Source organism: Varroa destructor, unplaced genomic scaffold, assembly GCF_002443255.2.
Source record: "Varroa destructor unplaced genomic scaffold, Vdes_3.0 BEIS01000001.1, whole genome shotgun sequence".
NCBI classification, from domain to species: domain Eukaryota; kingdom Metazoa; phylum Arthropoda; class Arachnida; order Mesostigmata; family Varroidae; genus Varroa; species Varroa destructor.
Genome location: NW_019211454.1, coordinates 75,154,635 through 75,175,272, shown reverse-complemented (window position 1 = coordinate 75,175,272; position 20,638 = coordinate 75,154,635). Strand labels below are relative to the sequence as shown.

Genomic DNA, 20,638 nt, shown 5'->3' with positions numbered 1-20,638 from the left:
TATGGCTAGAGACTAAGAAGCACCTGCACAAAAAAGACCTTTTTTGTTTTATATCATCCAAACATTAACTGGCCTAAATTGTGCAAAAATTGCGGATAAACACAAGTATTTTAGCCTCTTTTTGCAACAAATAATTAATAATAATGAATTTTTGCGTATAAACTCTATGTAAAGTTTGGTCAGCTGGTTTTCTATAATGTAGAATATATTTCAGAATGTAAACGCACTCTTTCTCTGAGCAAGCCTATTGCTCATAAGAACGCGCCACTGCTTTCCAATTACACTTGTGTTGACTAACATTTAGCCTATCCATCAAAATGGTGCAGTCCTCTTAAAACTACGGATGTTTGGTGATTTAGCGCAGTACTGGACACGACAAATTCTATTCGTCATCGTTTCTGGGATTCACACACTTTATCCCAGACACACGTGCATTTTGGCGCAGACTTTTTAGATTTTAAATCTGCCCTTGCCTTCGATGAACACGGGCCTTTTTGAAAAACGAGGCGCTCTTGTGTATCTCGTTCATGGCCTATAGGATCTACGAAGCAGCATCTGTTGTCTCTGACAGTTCCAGTGAATACTGTTCAAGTGTTTTTCCATATTCGCTTTACCTACATGATATTCTTAAAGCTTACTTAATACAGGAGTTTCGACCAAAATTTCGACGCAACTGGAAAAACATGAAAGGATTGAAATAATATATGTATAATTACTTACAAGCAGCATTGATATAGAGGAGCCAGTATCGAAAAATCGTCCTCATACGGGTTGCCAAAACTGAAAAACAAAGCCAGTTATGTCCAATAAATGAACTTATTATTTTGCTTTATAACTTGAGTTGCACGTGCTATTTGTTTTCCATTTAAAGATAATGACCATGCTATATACACTATTTACCAGAAATTTATTTGACAAGCTAGTATCCTGCAGAGTATTCCTACCTTTTTCCATTATCTAGAAGAAGAATAGGACTATCTTTTACACCCTGAAAGGTTTCTACATGATGACGATCCGCGTTCCCAATAAGAAAATCTACAATAGCATTGTCCATCAAATCCAGAATTCGACGTCCAGAAAATTCAGGAATAAATCGAACTCTCTTGCAGTAACTCATATCCGTTTCCCACCTGTAAATAAATTGGGGTAATAACAGGTGAAACTATATTTTGAATTATAATTATTACTTCATACATTTCAAGCGAGTGAGTGGCAACCATACGGTGGTCACTCACTCCATTTTTTCTATTACATTTGCGAACGGTGAAGTTCATGTATGAAAAATGAGACTGCAAATTGTCGGTACGTCAAAACGTATGTAATAGGCGTATTGAAACAACTCTAAGAATTTCAACAAATTTGTCGGCAAATGAGCCGACCAAATAAAGCCGACAAAATTTTTGCGTCTTTTTACACTTTTGGTGTTGTCGATCGCCTCAAATATATTGAACATAGAACGTTTAGCCTATTATCAGCCCAAAATTTAATTTTTTTAGGTGGAACGTGCTCGAGCGACACTTGAACGAGTCTACATCTACCAATATCATCTGACTATTTCTATTAAAAAAGTTTCATATTATTTTTATTATTGTTATGGTTTCTATTAAAAAGTTACTTACTTATTAGTTATTTTATACATATGAATCGGATAAGGCGTCCAAATTTGGACTTCCTCTTATAAGTTGATTTTAAAACTGTATATAGATAAAATAGATGTATCAAACCAATGAATTTTTTCACGTGTTCTACGCGTGGTGCCATTTTGTTATATGTATACACTAGAACCACTATCCACCGCGATGACAGCTTAAAATTGGCACCTTACCGCTCATAAATTAGTTTCAAATATTCCCTTAGCAAGTATGCAAACGCCTTTTTGATAGCATAGGTCAGCATCTCAACCTTATCATGTCGAGGCCTATTGGACTTTGCTCAACCACATCATTGGCGTAGTGGAATAACGCACGTCTCATTCCAGACACTAGCTAAAGGCCCAGCAATTTAGCGGGTTTAAATCTGGAACGTTTAACGGTCATACGTATTCATTCCATAATATACTGGTACGGCACTGCTCGGCGAAGATAAACTCTTGTTGGAAGACGTGTAATCTTCCTTAAGACACTTTAACTATTTACGGTTATACAGCGATTTGTAAACCACGCAGGCAGAATACTTTGGTACGTTCGCCTTTCTCGAAAAATCAGCACGTCTCTTGCGCTGGAGATCACAAATTTGCCTTTACCCAGAATAGATACATGCCTAAGGTCATAAGTAAGCTAGCAATCATTTCTGCAGGTCATATTTCCATTTAGAATATGGTCAGAAAAGAATGGAAGACAACGTGCTGCTTTTTTCCACAGAGAATCAAATTCATTTATTACGCCTCATACCAGCCAAAACTTTCTAGAACGGTACGCTGTTTTTGGGCTTTGAACGAAAAAATTACACAATAAGCTCACGCGAGACAATACCACACTAAGCCTATATACTTGATCGGTTAGTCCAAATCAACAAACTACGAACTATCAAATATGCATGCGGCTTCAAAAGCAGGTTCTAGCATAGCACGACACGACAGAAGGTCCGCCACAGAAAAGGACTGGAGTGCTAGTTGATCAACATGCATCTCTGATGATCCTTCTCCCCGATCAGGGCGTTGTTGAAAAAAAATCGATGTAAATAGGCATATTATGTAACAGGTCGTTTAGTCAAACAGACGCTTCCTGAAGCCAACAAAAATCAAGAAACTTTATTAGTGTTATGGTCCTCAATCTTTTCAAGGATGAACAGCAAGTAATTATTGATTTTTCTCTGATGACAAAATTTTTGTCCGCGATGTGAAAATCGACGGCAGGACTGATTGGTGATTTACTCACGATCCAGCAGATATGCCTAATGGACGTTCAGCAATTTGTCGGCCTATGTCCATGTTCCGAGTATGGAATTTAGTACAGGAGGCATCATGCCATTATACTTTTTACAAAAAAGCGAACGTACCACTAAAGAAGTTCATTCGTATTTTCTAAGATTCCTTCTAACCGCATATAGCTAAAATCTATGAAATGCTTACGTTTTCTTGCAAAATAATATACAAGCTTATACTAGGTTAAAGCTGGCTATCGAGAACATGTGTACTTTGGAATCAGTATGTATGATTATGATACAACCGAATTTTTGGCCGTTAGGTTATTATGTATGGAACGTGATGAACGAAATGCTAAACAAAATCAACATGCGAACGTAACGAGTGGACGTTATACTGAATAAACAAGACTATCAGGAATTTCACGCAAATAACATTTTTAAAATATCTATTTTCATTTAGATACAGTCTTAAAGAGGAGTCATAAGGAAAATTAAGTTTAGACAGATCGCTTTGCATATCGTATGTATATATATCGTACAGATGTAAAATGAGGACTATTAAACTGTAAAGAAACTTTTTTTTCTAAAATCTAGATTTAATTCGTCCAATTTCGATCTTTTTATTTGCTGAGATATTACCGCACGAATCTCACATATATGATTTGTTGTGAATTGGTCTAGCTTGATGATAAAGCGTTATAATAAAAACCTTATATATAAAAATAATTTTTTGTTTAAAAGTTTAAATAACGTTTCTGAGAATTTAAATTGTGCGTGCCGGCGGACAACACTGTCGCCTTAGATATGTCGGTCCCACATATATGACATCCATATTTTGATACCGATTTCTGAACGTCTCAGATTAAAGAAAGTACATGTTCGTTGATTGTTATTGTTGTTAAACGGGCTATATGCTATAATCAACAAGCTGAATTAAGATGAATACTAAATGTTTCAATATAAATATGCCACTCTGTTGATTCGAAATCAGTGACAATATTAAATGAATTTGGCATTTTTTTAAACCTGTCGTAAAGCAAAGATACGTTTTTGAACTGTCCCGCCAACCAATATGGCGACTGTCCAGCTGTCTGTTCAGCAGTTGTTTACGAAAACCATATTCGGTGGTCAATTGCTTGATTTACGGTACAGTTGTACTCACTTATATTTCTTTTTGTACAACTGTACTAGGACAACTCATGTATATGACAACGTTTTTTTTACCACGTTTTTCTCCTAATAGGTGTATAGTGCGTGTAATATACTATTGTATGTAATGTTGGCGCTTTGGCATTTCAGCACCACAATGGTGCGTATGGGTTCGCGCCCCTTAACAGTAGATGTATTGGCTAATACAGCTCTCTACCTCCGCGGAAAAGCGGCATCAACGAAAAGAGCTATCGTCCTTCCGCACTTTGATCTTATTAAAATCGTTAACAATATTCCTGGTTGGTATACAATTAACAAACTCGTTGGAACTGCATGTAAACAAAATCCATAGACATGTACTCTTCTACCTAACTATTAGATTAATTTAAAAACGTTGTTCAGCAATATAGTCTTGTTAAGTGCTGCAATAATTGAAATAGAGACGCTTGGCTAACACCATCTAACAAACAATGTCAAGTTCCAAAAAGAGTCTAATACGTAATATAATACACGTCGTGTGAGTATTTCGTCTACCTATCCACTATGTAGAAAATCTAATGGTTCTTAAGCTACATGCGCCAATGGCTGTAATATATAAAAATACGCTGAGACCATTTATTCTGTATATTTGTAAAACGTATAGGTTCTCTCTCTATACAGCTCTCTTTCATTGACTGACAGTAACCATTTTTCATTAGTTTATACATATTGATTTTTGTCATAATAAGATTCGCAGTGGAGTAATTATGCGCGCCTATTAGAAAGTACCGTTAAGTTTTAAGCGCAGTTTTATTTTACTATTATTGCATTGTGATCATACGTCTCAGAACTGATTATTTTATAATGGTGCAAGTTGTAAAATTTGAGTTACCCAAATTGACAGAAGAGATCTATCATGCATTTTCATGAAGCTTGGCATGGTACGAGCCTTTTAACCAGTTTTCACCGCAATATTTATTCGTCAATTGAATATAAGCAACTAATTTGGCATATCGTAATGGGCTTCTACATATTTCCTGATGTGGCGGAGTTAGTAAGGCTAAAAATAATCGTTACCACTGCTTCTTTCTAGAAATTGAACACCATATGAGACTTCGAGGTCAGCATTTGGACTTGTCACCTTTACGAGACGTGGCCAGAAGCTATACGGTAATTCGTAAGGAACTTGTAAGACTGGAAAAAGAAATTTCAAGGCTCACCGCACAGCGTAAAAAGAAAAGAGATGAAATACTCGAAGCACAAATTAAACAGGTAACGAAACTGAAAGTTATTACTAGTTGTTCCACTTTTACATACGTTCGTAACTGATAATTCTATGTCAGTAGATTCAAAAGCTAATGGTATTTCTCTGGTGGTATCTAATATCGAGCTAGAATGAAATAACGTAATTATTTCCCCATTAATGTAAATTATTATTAAATTTCGCACAAAATCTACTATGAAGTTACCATCTCTAACATAACTATGGTCATCAACATAGTGAACTTACATGAGTTTTGCATATACGATGAAAACAAGTCTGAGCACCCGTAAGTGTTTGTTTGGCTGCTACTGTAGAACAACACACATAACGTCGCGGTAATGGTTTATGTAGGTAAGTCACTTAGTTGATAACCATCGGCTTGTTAGGGCACAGTTATGCTTGGACAGCGCGAACACAACTACGCGCTCCATTCGTATTGTGCAATATTAGAGGTAAGTTGCAAGCCTCTGAGGGGAATAATGGCGTCAAAAAGTTTCAAAAGCCTTTGTAAACAAACGTTTATTATAATGTTATATCACAGTAAGTTTATAGTATCAACTTTACATTGTTATGAACTCGTTGAATAAAAATAGTATAAATCAACTACTATACACTAATAATATTGCAGTTAAGCGAAGTCCAAAAGAATGTGAAAAAAGACTTCTACAAGATCGACGCAATTTGTGCTCCACTGCTACTACAAATACCTAATACACCCTTATGCAAGGATATCAAACCCGTAGCTCGTCTTTGCCGAACCTATGTTCCGCCGAAGGAGTTCTCATTTAAACCTAAGAATCACGTCGAGCTAGGTGGTAGTAAGCTTCAATTTATGAACCAGACGCTGTGCTACTTACTTGAAGATCTTGCAGGTATGTTTGAAAACCGCAATAAAAAGAAATATCTGAAGAAATAACTCAAATATTGATATTTCAGTGACTGGCTATAAAACTGTATTATCCACACGCGAGCGATGCTAAAGGCGTTCTTAATGCCAAGAAAATAAGTTCATATCAGTTTAGGATTCAAGATTGTAAATAAAAGCTGTCTATAACGGTTTTCCATTTTTGAATTGATCAGGATTGGAGCAAAAAATATGTTCCTTATTTGTGGAAAGCTTGGACGCATCGGGTCGTATTCCGGTATCCGGAGCAGACTTCGTTCTTGACACAGTTGTGGAAGGAGCCGCTACAGGCAACAACATTGTTGTTGAGGAGCAGGATTCAGGAGGACACCGGATGCACTTAACAGGAGGAAGCAGCCTTGAGGCTTTTTGTGCTCAGCTCATGAGACGGGAGATCTCTGTCAGCACAATGAGGCAGTACTGCAGTGCACGATTCTATAGAGAAGGTAGCGTTGAAGGTGGCCTCTACACTCTTTCACAGTCAACACGGGTCACAGCATTCACAGGTACATAATAATGATAACAATAATATTATTGAGTCAATTTTTGGGGCCATGTAATTTTTTTCGTGCCAGTAATTCTCGGCTGTCAAATATGCTACGAATTAGGCCAATTCAAAGGCTACTTAAAGCTGTATTTTAGAAAATAGACCACTTGAGTTTTGTTACATCCTGCTGTCACATCTAACCTTGTGTATCTTATGTACGCGGTTGATAAGAACGCAAATTTGTATCTGTCCTAGATCTCAGGCATAAAGGCAGTTCCTTTTGTTAAGTACATATGTAGGAAGTACAAGTGTCTATAAAAATCCAAATGCAACTTTAGGACTATCCTTAAATCGGGGCTCATGTATAATTTTCTTATTCATATATTTGTTCTTTCGACTAGGACAATGTGCCAAAACATAACTGATATGTTTTATCTAGCACCCACTTTAGCTGCCTGTGATAAAAAAAAACAGTAAGATTGTGACGCACTTATAATTTAACAGATTAAATCTGCACAGGGATCAAAGGTGAACGAGTTATCGAAACGTAACGTTGTATCGGGCCCTCGCCTCTTTCAAACAAGTCTACAGGTCTGCGGAATAGCACTATATTATTACTTTATCTACCATAATTACGTTGAATTACAAACGTAAGCATGGTACCACAACGTATTAAAACTACACTAAATAAGGTCTTGTTCAAGCAAGTCAAACCAAGAGAAAGAATAAACATGTTTCTTCGACAAAGCATTCGTTCACAGAAAATCAGCTTGGTAGATATACAAGCACCCAATAAGAACTAGGTACGGCCTGTGCCTGTGTGACAATTAGAAGGGCATATAGCGTAAATAATTATATAAAGAACTTTACATATGGACCCAAGTCTACATATGGGCCCAAGTCATATGTCTAATCAGTGACTAAATCAAGGTACTCTGTTAACGTAGCTGATCGCCGACCTTTGGACATTACTAATATGCAACTTTTTCTTAGATTTAGCATACAATTTCGACTTACACATTGTTTGATTTGTGCAGGCAGGTCTGCAATAGATCTAAAAAATGCTCTATTCGATCTTGGTTGCAATTCATTCGATGTAAAACTGATGTTTGGTAGCATTTGTTAAGACCTAAATAAAAGGTCACGAAGTTACTTTAACCCAATAAAGTGATCATGTAATAGACAAAATCTTACATACAAGTAAAGGGCTTCGCCATGCGCCTATCTAACTACTCGGCTTGTACGATGAAAGTAGCAGTACTGATTTAGCGCCGCGTGGTAGTCGCGTTGTCTGCGCGCCCACCACTTACTTACTGGATGGTTAAGGCGATAGCAAATTATCATAAGACAGTTTTCCATATTTTTATATTCGAATCGAGTCGAAATATTTGCGTAAATCATTTCTACAAAATTTTTTTTTACAAAAAACTCCACAGTTTGCCCATATCCGGCCATCCTAAAATGAGGGAACGAGGAAAAACATGAGAGCAAGAGCGTCATACCCACCAAAGAATATGGACTTGTGCACGAAATAACGCGCGAATTAAAATATCCGGGTGCAAGTCGCAAATTAGTAAGTCCTCGAAACAGGGAAAAATGCGAAAGGAAGAGAATAACCTGAGCCCTACTAAAAATGCAGGTACTATTATGTGGGGGATAAACTTATATTTTCCCCGTGATAACTTAGTAGGTAACGTATTTATTTACTAGCCTGGGGGACACGCTGTCGTCTGGGTTCAAACCCGGACGTAGACACCTCGTTTCATGCTCGGAAGAAGCTATCTTATGTGATGCTTAGCGGTGATCCGATATCACCGTTAGCATAACTCGAAACAGAGGATATACACTTGTACCCGAAAAATGATGTCTAGGGTGTTCGAGGCCCGGCAAGGAAAAGAGTTTACTTGGATAAAAAATGCTACCAATGACACACGTGGAGCATGCGTGACTTCGAGGCTGAACGCGCGCACCTCATGCGTAGTAGTTTTCCAAGTTTCAAGACCTAGAGGCTTTAAGGCTCTTGGCCAGGAGTGACGTAGGGGTCAAAATTACCTAAAACCCATTTTGCCTACGGGGAACTCAGAAAGAACCCTACTTTCAGAGCGATTTGCTTTACATCAAGATAGGTTCATACGCAGATAAACGAAGGCCATCCAAAGAACTACTTATTTTTGATAAAAAGAAGTTATTATATATAGTCTGTTTTATTCGATATATAAATATACCTCCAAAAGCCTCCAAAATGTACCAAAATCGCTCAGTTTAATATATAAAGTACAGTGTGCATTATGACAAACGGGTAATTTAAAATAGATCTGTTTCCCCGTAGATTCACTGGAATGAATACTTTAAACTAATTGACCAACAACGAAGCCTGCGACCAGGTCCAGTTTGTAGTTTGATCACTTAAATCCTTTACCTTATCTGATAGGAACTAACCGATGATTTTCACTTATGTTGTTACAGGTTCAAGAAAAGAGGTTCTATCAGATGTGGAAGACTTGCTAACATTATTGGCTCAGTTGTACATGGATCTGGATGTACCGTTCCGTATGCGTTTAGTTGGGCCCCCTCACCTCTCATTCGTAGAACAGTTGCGAATTGACCTGGACGTGTGGAGCCCTGCCGCTCGTGAGTGGAAAGTTGTAGCACATGTGGCTTCGCATGGACAGTTTTTATCTAGTCGACTGCATATGGTGCGTAGACAATGAATGTTCACTACGCTATCCCTTCCTGATATAAGCATTTTAGAAAGTTAATGAAAACTTTTAACGTCTCAAAAGAAAACTTTTACTATTATCATGACATGTATGAGTTTACTAATTATTAATACCAGATTAGCAAGTTACGTGAAAACGTACCAATTCGTTGTAATGAAATCAATAATAATTATCAAATACCGTTATAGGTGAGTGCAAAGGAGCCCATGTTTACAATGTTCGCTGTCTGTGCCGATGCCCAAAGGATTATCGCCCTTTTACTCGAAAATCACCAAAATGAAGATGGCTCCTACACGCTACCTGGGATTTTAAGTAATAGATCCTTTTGATACGTAATCCATGTCATTACCGCAAATTTTTACAGGCTATGTAATGGCCTGTTTTTTGCTTTCTCTATGGAGACTGTCAACGAACCCTAGGAACGCTTCCATCGAAATGTTTAAAACCATAAATGTATATGTAAACATGCGCATTGTTTTTCGTTCGGTGTTTAGCATAATCGTTATGGTCAAAGTGGTTTCAACCAGGACGTGATTTTAAGAGATCGTGTGTTTAGCCAGCATATTTAATATTCTGGACAATACATTCGTATTAAGTGCAAAAAACAGTGCATTTTTTTCCTTTAATGATAATGTGCAATATACGATGATCTTCGTATCACTAAAAAGAACAATTTGTATTACCGCATCAAGAATCCTTTAATATTTTCATTTAGACTCACCGTCTATTGGAAAAAAAATAAAGTAACTGTCAACAATTTAGATTTAGAATATAAGGCGTCTCTTTGTAATTCCAATAACCCTCATTCAAGTAATGAAAATTTTAGCCAACAGATATTCGGGGCGCAAACTTTACCCTATCTGTATTATATTTAACTTCCTTTTACCTCTAAATCATGATTTGAATCATGATTTGAAAGTTGTTAGGGGTTAAGAATTGTAACCCTTGCAGTAAGGTCTCGTCGTGCGCTCGTGCCTCAAAATTTCATTACATAAAACTGACATCAAACTTATACTGTGAATTTATGTAAGTAGGACTCTAACACAAACTTGAATTGCTAAATACTTGCTGTACTCGCCTAAGTTAACATAGAATTAATTTGTTGCCCTAAAGTCAATGCTACCGATTTAACTTAAAAGAAAGGTTGGTTCGTTCGAAAGTCGGTCGCTTAAGCTGTCCACCTGCCAAAAATAATGTACTTGTAGCAGATAATAGAAAATCTAAACCTGCTAAAAGGTACGCTAGTTTGAATCGAATACCTGAATAGAATTAACTTTGACCGACCTAAAAGTTATTTCGTCAGCCCTCCTTTTGTGTCTTTATTTACTTTGTAAGTTTTTCGTCTACTCAATGTCCAAATCCATAGTAAAGGCTATTCAATTCTTCATTGACTGAAGCTGATATGGTCAAAGTAATATTTACCATAATTTTATCACGAAAATAAAGTAGCAAACCGGTATTTTACCAATGGTATCTGGCATCATCGCAGATTTACCTGCTATATGCACTTGCTCCCATCGTAATTATTATAAGATTAAAATGAATATAAAGGTGAAGTGTGATACTCACCAAGGTGAAAATGAGTTTAGCAATGCATTATGGAACTGGAAGAGAAACAAAATTGAAATAAAAATATAACAAAAAATAAAGACAATTGCTTAGGCACGCGTAAACGTTAGCATAGAATTTGTATATACTGTAGATCTATGCAACTTACTAACTAAACGACTACGTGGAGCGCTTGGCGAAATAGATCGCACACCTGAATGGAATTTATATATTGATATAAGAACAATACATATATTCATGTGCATAGATATAAACGTGTATGTATATAAACTTTATTTATATACAAAGTTCCTAGAACTTAGATTAATGTATATATGGTGTATTATGGTATTAATGTATATAGGGGCAATAAAGCATATATACTATACGGTCAAGGATGTAAACAATAAACAGCGGACAGTTCGGTCCCTGTTTTGGTATGAAAGCTCTAGCCACGAACCGCTATATTGTCGTTCTTCGAGCAACGGCCTAGTCCTTTAAAAGTTAATTTGCGCTTAACCAAGCTTGTGGAAGTAAGCGAAATAGAAAATAAACAGGCTAGTTGTCGGAAAACTAAACCGAGAACACAAAAACCACCGGTCAGATTGCCGCGAGAGACAAGCCTGTTGGGTGCCAACTGGTCACAGGAGAAACCAGCTGCAAAGTTGGACGGCATGAGCTCACGGGAAACCATTCCTTAGCCATAAAAAGCCATAGGAACAGTATGGTTCTAAACCTGCGTCGTGCAACTTCCCTCGGTTATTGTGCCGATGTGCGGAAAATTACCTCTTAGTTTCTTAGCCATAGCCGTACACCTACGTCTGGTCATCTGTAATGACATATTCGAATAAGTGTGGAAAGTGCCAAAAGGCTTTTTTGACACAGTTCTTCACGAGCGTTCTTTCGCTAAACATTCAGTGGTGACGTTTAAACTGTCAAAATGGTCTAACATGGGCCAATTAAAACTAAATACAATTTTTTTTTTGCTTGCTCTCTTATAGCGATTCGGCGGTCGGCAAGCACGAGGCGTCTCACTCTTTTCATTATCTCATTTGTGATCGTTGTCATAGGCCTTTTGGATAAGGATCGTCTTTAATAGATTCCTGTTCATCTTCGAAACGCGAAAACGTCTGTTCATTTATGTCTGGTTGCAGCAGGCCTTCTAAAATATCCGCAGAGTGCCAGTGTCGCAAAGAAATTTTATTATTTACACAAAATCTTAGTTCTTTGCTCCATTTGGGACGAGTCGCAGAACGCCCAATATATGATATTTATTCAAAAATCGCCTAAAGACAGTACAAGTAAAAAATTTACTCTTCTCGAATAAGCAAACACCACCGCCTGTAATAGACAAGAAGGACCAGACTCCTTGGAAAAATAATTACAGAGGTAAATATTGTGAACTGCGGCAATTCATATTGCATGAATTACGAATTTTTTGGGTAGGAATCACGATCATTAATTGGAAGAAAAACAAAACAATATGGGGGGGGGGGGGGTCAGCTTTGGTACGACGGCTTGTCAACACAGACGTTTTACGAATTTTCAGCGACTATCGAGCAAGTGGCCAAAAAGTTAATATTACCCCAATTAACGTTATATACTATCACAATAAAAAACTTCATCCGAAAAAAATAATTTAATCAATCGGTGAAAATCTGTCGTATGTCGAAATTAATAGTATGATGATATTTCACCAGCCATTTCACAGGTTAATCATCATGCCTTTCCACTACCTCTTAAGGAATGAATGAATTTGCACAATAAAAGACTATCAAATGGAATGGTTCATGTTTCGTTAATCTTCAACAAAATTTTTAAACAAAACGTACTATTTAATATATTGCAAAAATGTAAAATTCACAGCGAATACTTCAATTTTTTTAATTTATATATATTTATATAAATTTAAAAATATCAAGTTACCAACGGTAGTTCAGCAAATCGCAAAAAAAACAATTTGACTAAATATGCATTACATTTTATGCGAAAACGGAAAGCCTTCCAAAAAAAACTATTCGTCTGATCGGCTTCATATTTTGCGTAAACTCTCCCAAAATAGAACTAGTGGTATTCAGAGTCAGCCCAATCATTGCCTACCGAGTATTCGTTTTAGATCCAAACCCACGAACGTAGATTTTTAGTAGTGTAAACAAAAACAACATGCTATCACATGTGTATCAAGCCACATGGGCGGACAGGCTGTTCTCCGCGCATCTTCTGGGGATGATTTAGTAATACGGAATTGCTAATAGTACAACTAGCCCATACGTCAGTCTAGAGCAACAATTATATCGAGCACTTGCTCTGGTCACTTGACCGTGTGTTCGCTATTTCATTAGCCTGTTATAAAGTAAACGGATTTGGTCTACAGAATACCTACCCTGACGTACCCGACAGCAAAACTGAGTCTGCAGATTAACAGCATTAAAATCTTTTAAGATTCTAAAGTAGCAATTACCTTATTCCGATGTACCTAGTTTATTTTCCTCATTCAGTTATTCTATCAAAAACAGTTAACCGGTTGCGGTTATCGTTCTCCACGTATATTTTTCTTCCATTGAAAACTTCCAGCAGTTCTATTGCCGCCCTACAGTTGTGCTATCATTTTGCTATAATATTTGATATGGGGTTAACAGAAAACAGTGCTCAATAGTTTACCAACATCTTTATAGGCATCTGTCGCAGTTCTTGTGTAAGCGTGCTGCATGAATTTTTGTACCCTTGCAACTTTCCGGTTACAGTATTATATTTTTTCACCCTGTTTTAGCAGCGATTAATTACCCTGCTAAAATAAGGGTGCATTCCTATTTGTATGTTTTAGTAATTTCATTAGTTTTTTTTTTTTAAATAATTCGCTAACGTACTATATAATGTTGCTTGAAGAAATAATTAAAACTAATAAAAAATGACTTCAGAATTGTTAAAATTTAACTTCATGTAAATAGTCGCTCACTCTTCATCTGTTCATTTGTAATTAACCTCCGATACTGCGCACGGCCCTAGTCTAAAATCCTATATAAGTCAGACCCCGTAGTCATACAAGCAAACCGTTTTCCTGCTGGACCCATGTGAAACAGCAGTGCGCATCTCTCACGCTATTTGCGTGTAATGTTCTCTGAGCTTACTTGGTGGGTCAACGATGGAGCGAACGTCTCGTCAATAGTTAATGCGGTCCTTAGCTACTGTGAAGCACCGAAAATAAGGACTGCCCTATCGTGGTTCACTTTGTAAGTGTTCAGCTATAACAGGACCGCCTAGAGTACTCATTTGTTGATGACGTTCGATGCTGTCTCGCATTGATAGTCGGGCAGAATGACAAGCGGCATACGTAATAGATGAAGGCGTTGCCTAGTTTGAACCAAATTTCGAACATAATGCAACTGTAACACACTATTCCTCTCTGTAGTTCCCTCATAACTATTCGACTGAGACAGAGCGGAGATAGTTGCCTGTCATGCAAAATCAACTTTACAGCCGTCACGTTTCACTCGCATAGGATTTTGTCCATATTAAGACCAGCTCCTTCCAAAACCAACTCAAAAAAATTAGGGAGATTCAAATACTTCGAAAGTTAACTTCAGTCGGGCAAACCCGCTACACTTGGCTTTCAGTAATTGTATAAAGTAGATAAAAGGTACTAATATATATATATATATACATATATATATATATATATATATATATATATATATATATCACCAAATTGGGATAAACTTTGGAAAGCCATATATTTATCCCAAGCGTTTATCGGCCATTCTTGGCTTTAGAAAAACCATGTTCCTTCTAGAACAAACTGTTCATAACGAAACACGCGATGCGTCGTTTTCGAATTTTCTTGGGGAGGACTGGACGATCCTCTAGAGAGTTGGGATTCATAATGGCTAAAAAAAATGGCTAATTTTTGACATATCTGAATTTTTGACACAGAAATGGATGCCTGCTTTTGAGAGGAAAACATGAGCTCTTTATTAGGTCGTCTTCCACGTTTCAATTGTTGTTCCAAACTATTGGGTCATGTTCCAATAGTTGGCCTTTTTTAAAACTTTTTGTCTCTTTTTGGACTTTTCGTTCGCTTTAAGTTGTTTCGAACTTTGAGGGCAGCACCTTAGAACACGCATGGATCTTTCATCTGATGAGGATCAATTTAAGGTTGCTTTAAACGAAGCCGACCGGAAAACAATTCAGCAATTGACAAATAATAAACTACAGTCTTATGCTTATTAATCTTATCTTATGATGCTTATCAAAAATTTGACCCCGAGCGTCTGATGATTTGAGGAATCACAGGGAAACAGTTTCTCATTGCCTCTCAATACTTTGTCCGGTACCGCGCAATACGCAGCCACAGTGATAGGTAGCTACACGAAATCTTTACTACCCCGATGACGAGAAGTGGTAACCTCAAGTTCGTATAAAGCAGAGAAAAGAATAAGCAGCTCCGAAAAATTTGCCCAATCCCAGAGTTAAACCAGATATCCATCCCAAAAATGCAACATATTGCGATTGGTAAGATCGAAACGTGCAGTGTTTGAGAAGAACAAGACGATTAACGTGGTTCTGCGCACGACCTAGTTGCAACGATGCTATCCAACAGGAAGGAAACTAATTATTCTTCACGGCAATACCAGGTTGCACATGGCAAAGATTGTGACAGCCGCCTTGCAAGAGCCTCAGTAAGAGGTTTTTTTTGCACCCACCATGTTTTCTGGATCTCACTCCGACGTATTATCACCTTTTCCGATCACTGCCGAATTAAATTAAAAGCCGTGCATTTGGCTGATAGTAACGGGAATTTTGAAACCTGTTTGGATGAGTTCTTTTACACTAGACCTAAAAATTTCAGGCGAGAAGGAATAAAATTAATAGATGAGAGAAAGTCGTGCAGTAACGGCAGATACATAATAAATTATAGCATGAATGCGAATAAATTCTGCTGTGTTTCTTTTCAGGCAAAGAAAATTGAAATTTCTTGTTTTCAGCTATATATACATATATATACATATACATATCTGTATATATATAGCATATGTATGTATATGTGCACATACACATACATACGCATTAGCTTAAAACATAAGCAATTTCAATTTATATATATATATATACATATATATATATATATACGCTTTCCGGGTACTATGGACAGGTAGCCAAGAAGCCCCTCAAACGGCGTCTTCCCCCAGGTTCTCGCTTATAGTTGTGTTGAGCGAAAACACGATTCTGGTGCAGCAGCTCCTGGAGCAGGCATGTAGCTCGTAGCTTCCGCGATCGTAATCCCCCCTCCAATTTCTAAGTTTAAACAGTAATCAGTCGGGCGAACAACTCGCCAGTTTTGAGATTTCATATCGCATTTCGTGGTTTTTATTATTATTATTTTTATATTTGGTTTCTAGAGTACTTTGCACTTTTTTTAAAAATGAAACTGTTCACTTGTATATCATCCGTCCATCTTTCAGCAGATGAGCAGGTCCACTTAGTAATACAGGTTTAATCTTAGACCTACAGCGGCGGAGGCCGCTATTCGTGTAAATTTTGTATTCGCTGGAGGATCTGCTACTGATCACACCGTTAGTTTAAAATACTAGGAACGACTCTTTGAATTTGAAACTGGGTCTCATCGAAGACCTCCTGTGAAAGCGAACACGAAGTGTTGAAGGTTGAAATAAAAGCTGTCTTATCTAAAAAGTGCACGGGAGTTGGCACTTAGGGTCTGTATACTTAAATATCTCATATCTGTTCACCTCGGTCAGACAATGAGGTACAAAAGTAAACAAATTGCTGTCGCGTACTTCGAGCGACAATTAAAAAGCGAAAAAGTAAAAATGCCTGCTTCTCTTTGGCTTCACGTTGTGACCCATTCTCACATCGAATTGTCAGTCTTACGAAACATGGATCTAGGATAACCCCAGGTAGTCATGTTAATGGGTCGATGCGATCTAGTCAGCGGGGCAGTATGTCAAGTTAAATGTGCAGCGATAAAAGCTGTGCCTAGTGTAAGTGTTATCCATAACAGCCCAATGAGTCCTGGTTTGTTAAGTAGATAATGAACCAACTCTGGATTAGGCAGCTAGGATTAGTGAACAAAGCTAAGCTTTTATTATACAATGCCGCTTAGCCTTACATCACAAGGATCAGGATAGCCAAAATGCAATTTCTGATACCCATTACACTCATTGCTTTTATCTTGTTCCATCCCCTTCCCTCACCTTATCCTTTTCTGGTGAGCGGCGAAGACCCAGTCATGTCTCGCGCATGGCCGCGGTGCGTCAAAAAGCGTTTTTGTTGAAAACAGCTATACAAATTATTTTTAAACTACACCGCACATATTTCGATCTATAGTGGACTCAGTTTGTAAAAATCTATGACTTTTTCCTTCATCTTTAGTGTTTTCAATGAAATTCTATAATATACGCTTTGAGGAATCCTATATGAGCCGATAAGGAGCGCACTGTAGAAGGAATATTTTGTAACGAATAACATCAATAAACCAAAGAGATGTTTTAACTATTTAGCTAATCTAGCTACTCAAATATGAAGGAATTTATGGAGACCACATAAAACAGAAAAATGAACGTGTTATTCTATGGCATCGATTTAATCGCATATCAAAAGGTCAATAAGGTGTTTTAAGTACGGAAGTAACTCCGTTTTATTAATTACTATTGCTTTCCGTCAGTAATAGAGGGCGTGAATAAAAAGGGGCGAGAAAAAAATTTTAAAATATGTATACAATTCCAAGTTCTAACGAAGTGGTTCTACATGATCTCGAACCGTGGCCTTATGATGCACGGGGTTACGAGGTATGCACAGCTATGTGCCTCTATAACGTCGTTGGAATTCATTCGAAACTACGCATTACAAATTGCAACTATCATAACCACATCGACTTCATTTGCTGATATTAAGTTAAACAAGCATGGAAAGCTAAAATCCAGAGCAGGATACTATCTAAAAACCTGTAACAAGCAAAATTATAAAAAGTGAGCTAAGGTAGCCCTTAGCCGAGGAGGGAAAATGACGAGTAATCAGTTGAGACAAGGCTAGCTATGCATGCAAATTAAAAAAAAAGGCACTTTTAGTGCTAGCCAAACCGTTAAAATAAACACATGAAGAAAATCGTCATCGTAATCGATAAAGTCCAATACCGTAAACTACCGTATAAGGAAAGTCGCTAAAGCTGCGAAATTACTGGCGGAGTTTCAATGTAAACGCTCGTTGCAATGATAGACACTAATCAAGTAGCGTTCTCTAGTTAGAAGCAGTGGTTTCTATACAATAAGACGATCCTATGAAAACGATTAGAGGGCGTAAGAAATTGCTTCTTTTTCTTTTTCAGTAGTTTAGCATTACAACAACTGTAAAAAAGATGAGTAATTAGATTCCACACGAAAACCTACTAACTAGCTTATTCTTATTAAGTTATTTTTGTTACACTTGTAATTTCCTATAAATAAAGGTATTATTCAATTCAAGTTTAACGTTGAAGGCTAGATATAATTAAACGCTTTGGGTTTTCGTTATCGGTAGTGGCGTTAAGCCTTGCGTCAGGTGTATAAATAGTCTCGGGAGAAAAAGCGCATTCACTCTTCCTTGGCATATTTCAAGCTTAACCGACTCACGTATATCAACGTTGTGCATTGTGTCACGAACACGATTTTCATCAAATTCAGGTCCCAAGGTTGGAGTTCCCAGCAAAAAAAGATACATTTTCGACACCTATTTCATTCTGCTTATCCGAGGTCAAGCACCTACTTGAACAACTAAAGAAATTTGTGCCGTATGCAGCAAGGTCTCTATATATGAGAGAAGGTGGTTCAAAGGAGGCATCTTGGACCTGGGGATGCACCCCGACCGCCTTTTGGTCGGCCGTCCAAGGTATATGAAAACCGCCTAAAACCGAGGTTGAAAAAATGACCGACAAATAATTGATGAATCAAATGTTAGAAGCCTTGGTACCCCGTATACACGAAGAACAAGTAAGCACGCATTGCCTCTTACGATGTTGGTCGACCCCAACCAGTACACATTCGCAAATCAAAAATAGATCGTAGATAATGATGGAAAATCATTTTATAATAAATCGATTTGTTGCTGTAATTTTATCGAAATTATGTGTGTCACATTACTGATGCACCAAGAGAAAAGTCCAGATATTCGAAAAACAACAAAATAGAGTGTAATCACTTGTATTAAGTGATTACACTTTATTTTACCACGGTCTGATAAGAGAGCTTTTGTCTTCAAAATACTCTGCAGCAGTCTGAAGGTCTGCGCAGCCTAGTCGATTGTGTGGTATGATTTTTCACCACTTATTACTTATGCACAATGACCAAATGCGAACACCACTTGATCCTTAACAACGTTTAATTTTACCGTACTACATTCTTACCATTTGCACAACGCTAGTACTTTTAACAGATATGTACCTACATTCTTATCCGCTAAACGAGATTTCAATTATCTTTTCGTAAGTTTATATAATCATGTTTTAGCATCTTTTAGTTTTGACACAGGAAAGGAACGCAGGAAGAACAGTCATCCTGGAGAATCACATACAGCATAAAGCTATTGAACGGTTACCTTAGTATATAGTATCAATTGCATAAAGAATGTTATGTTGCTAGTTTATTTTTAGCAATTTACATCAATATTTCGTTGTTAAGTTCGTAATTTTATGTAGCAATGCTACTCATAGTTAACAGTGATCATCATTTTTTAGAGAAAGTTGATACGTTGACTCGTGCTTCGTCAACTTCAATTATAATCCTTGTCCTTACATACCTGGCATATACGCCGTTTTTATATGTTCTTTGCCATGGACTTCTATGAGGTTGAAGGCGAAATTTTGGTGGTAGCAATAAAACAACGGCTCCCTCCAACTGGCCAGAATCATCTCCACAAACTCCATTCGCTCTTTTGCAATAATAACATTTGCCGTAGAAACAGCTTCGGTTTCCTGGAAACATGACACCGTCAACAGTGATTAGTTTTATCATCGACGGATAAGTCAATAAAGTCTGCACTATTTAAAAATTATACTCAAATAAATAGGATTAACCTAGCCAATCCTTGTACGTTTTAGTTCTACTTACGATAAATGCTAAGTATGTGAAAAAAGGAAGACATACATAAAGAGGCGAAATGAGTAAAAAAAATGATGACAAAAAATTGTGATAGAGAATATCGATTTGGATGGGCAATAAATAATTCATCACTCTAAACATAGAATCTAAGAAACAGACAGCGTCATTATGAGTACTGCGCAATAAGCGAATTTAGAAACATCTTGCGTCTGCTGCTGTATAAGATCATATAAATAAGCACGCACGCTGTTCCAGCGGCAAATGAGCGCAAGTAAATACCCAAAATAAATAGTTCAAACAGTTGACTGGTCTGTATTGATTATAAATTTTCTGAGTAAGTGGTGATGATCTTAAGGGATTAAGAGGTGCTGGAAATACGCACGTAGGTTTACTATTCGCTGGATTTAATTGATATTATTCTTAATATTAATTTGATGTTTTTGGTTAAAATCGGTTATTTCCAACCAGTATGCAATGGTAAAGTAATATCTTCTCGAACTACACACGTCACTTTATGTTCCTCTGCTAATAGTTCTCTACGTCCTGTTCATAATGTTTTAAATTATGCAAATGGTGCAAAGACACCGAATTTATTTAAGTTTTTGTTTTTCTTGATTAGAATAGAATTAAAATCAT

At 37.1% G+C, this 20,638-nt stretch overlaps 2 protein-coding genes across 9 annotated transcripts in view; one reads left to right on the top strand and one right to left on the bottom strand.

The window, feature by feature from the left end:
* LOC111243107 (glycosaminoglycan xylosylkinase) overlaps positions 1–20,638 on the bottom strand; it is a 31,475-nt gene that overhangs the window by 6,041 nt on the left and 4,796 nt on the right. For all 5 annotated transcript variants that reach the window (XM_022788203.2, XM_086977870.1, XM_022788193.2 and 2 more), the window contains exons 6-8: positions 19,701–19,875; positions 945–1,130; positions 721–780 (exon numbers count right to left, since the gene is read on the bottom strand). In XM_022788203.2, coding sequence (XP_022643938.1) covers positions 721–780; positions 945–1,130; positions 19,701–19,875 — 421 coding nt within the window. The remainder of the gene's footprint in view (positions 1–720; positions 781–944; positions 1,131–19,700; positions 19,876–20,638) is intronic.
* LOC111243126 (uncharacterized) lies at positions 3,969–12,700 on the top strand. Of its 4 annotated transcripts, none has more exons than XM_022788241.2 (6): positions 3,969–4,313; positions 5,087–5,265; positions 5,886–6,129; positions 6,338–6,607; positions 9,115–9,344; positions 9,557–12,700. In XM_022788241.2, exons 1-6 carry the CDS (start codon positions 4,142–4,144, stop codon positions 9,695–9,697), a joined length of 1,236 nt encoding a protein of 411 aa, XP_022643976.1. In that variant the 5' UTR covers positions 3,969–4,141; the 3' UTR covers positions 9,698–12,700. The 4 variants fall into 4 exon arrangements, with proteins under 4 accessions (XP_022643976.1, XP_022643995.1, XP_022643967.1 ...); XM_022788260.2 differs by having other exon boundaries at positions 3,970–4,174; positions 6,338–6,667; XM_022788232.2 differs by having other exon boundaries at positions 3,970–4,313; positions 6,338–6,667.

Excerpts from the sequence above, each read along its gene's own strand:
- LOC111243126 (XM_022788232.2), top strand. The coding sequence starts at position 4,142 with ATGTTGGCGCTTTGGCATTTCAGCACCACAATGGTGCGTATGGGTTCG. Across the intron at positions 6,130-6,337 it reads CTTACTTGAAGATCTTGCAG|GATTGGAGCAAAAAATATGT; the intron begins GTATGTTTGAAA and ends TGAATTGATCAG. Across the intron at positions 9,345-9,556 it reads TATCTAGTCGACTGCATATG|GTGAGTGCAAAGGAGCCCAT; the intron begins GTGCGTAGACAA and ends ATACCGTTATAG.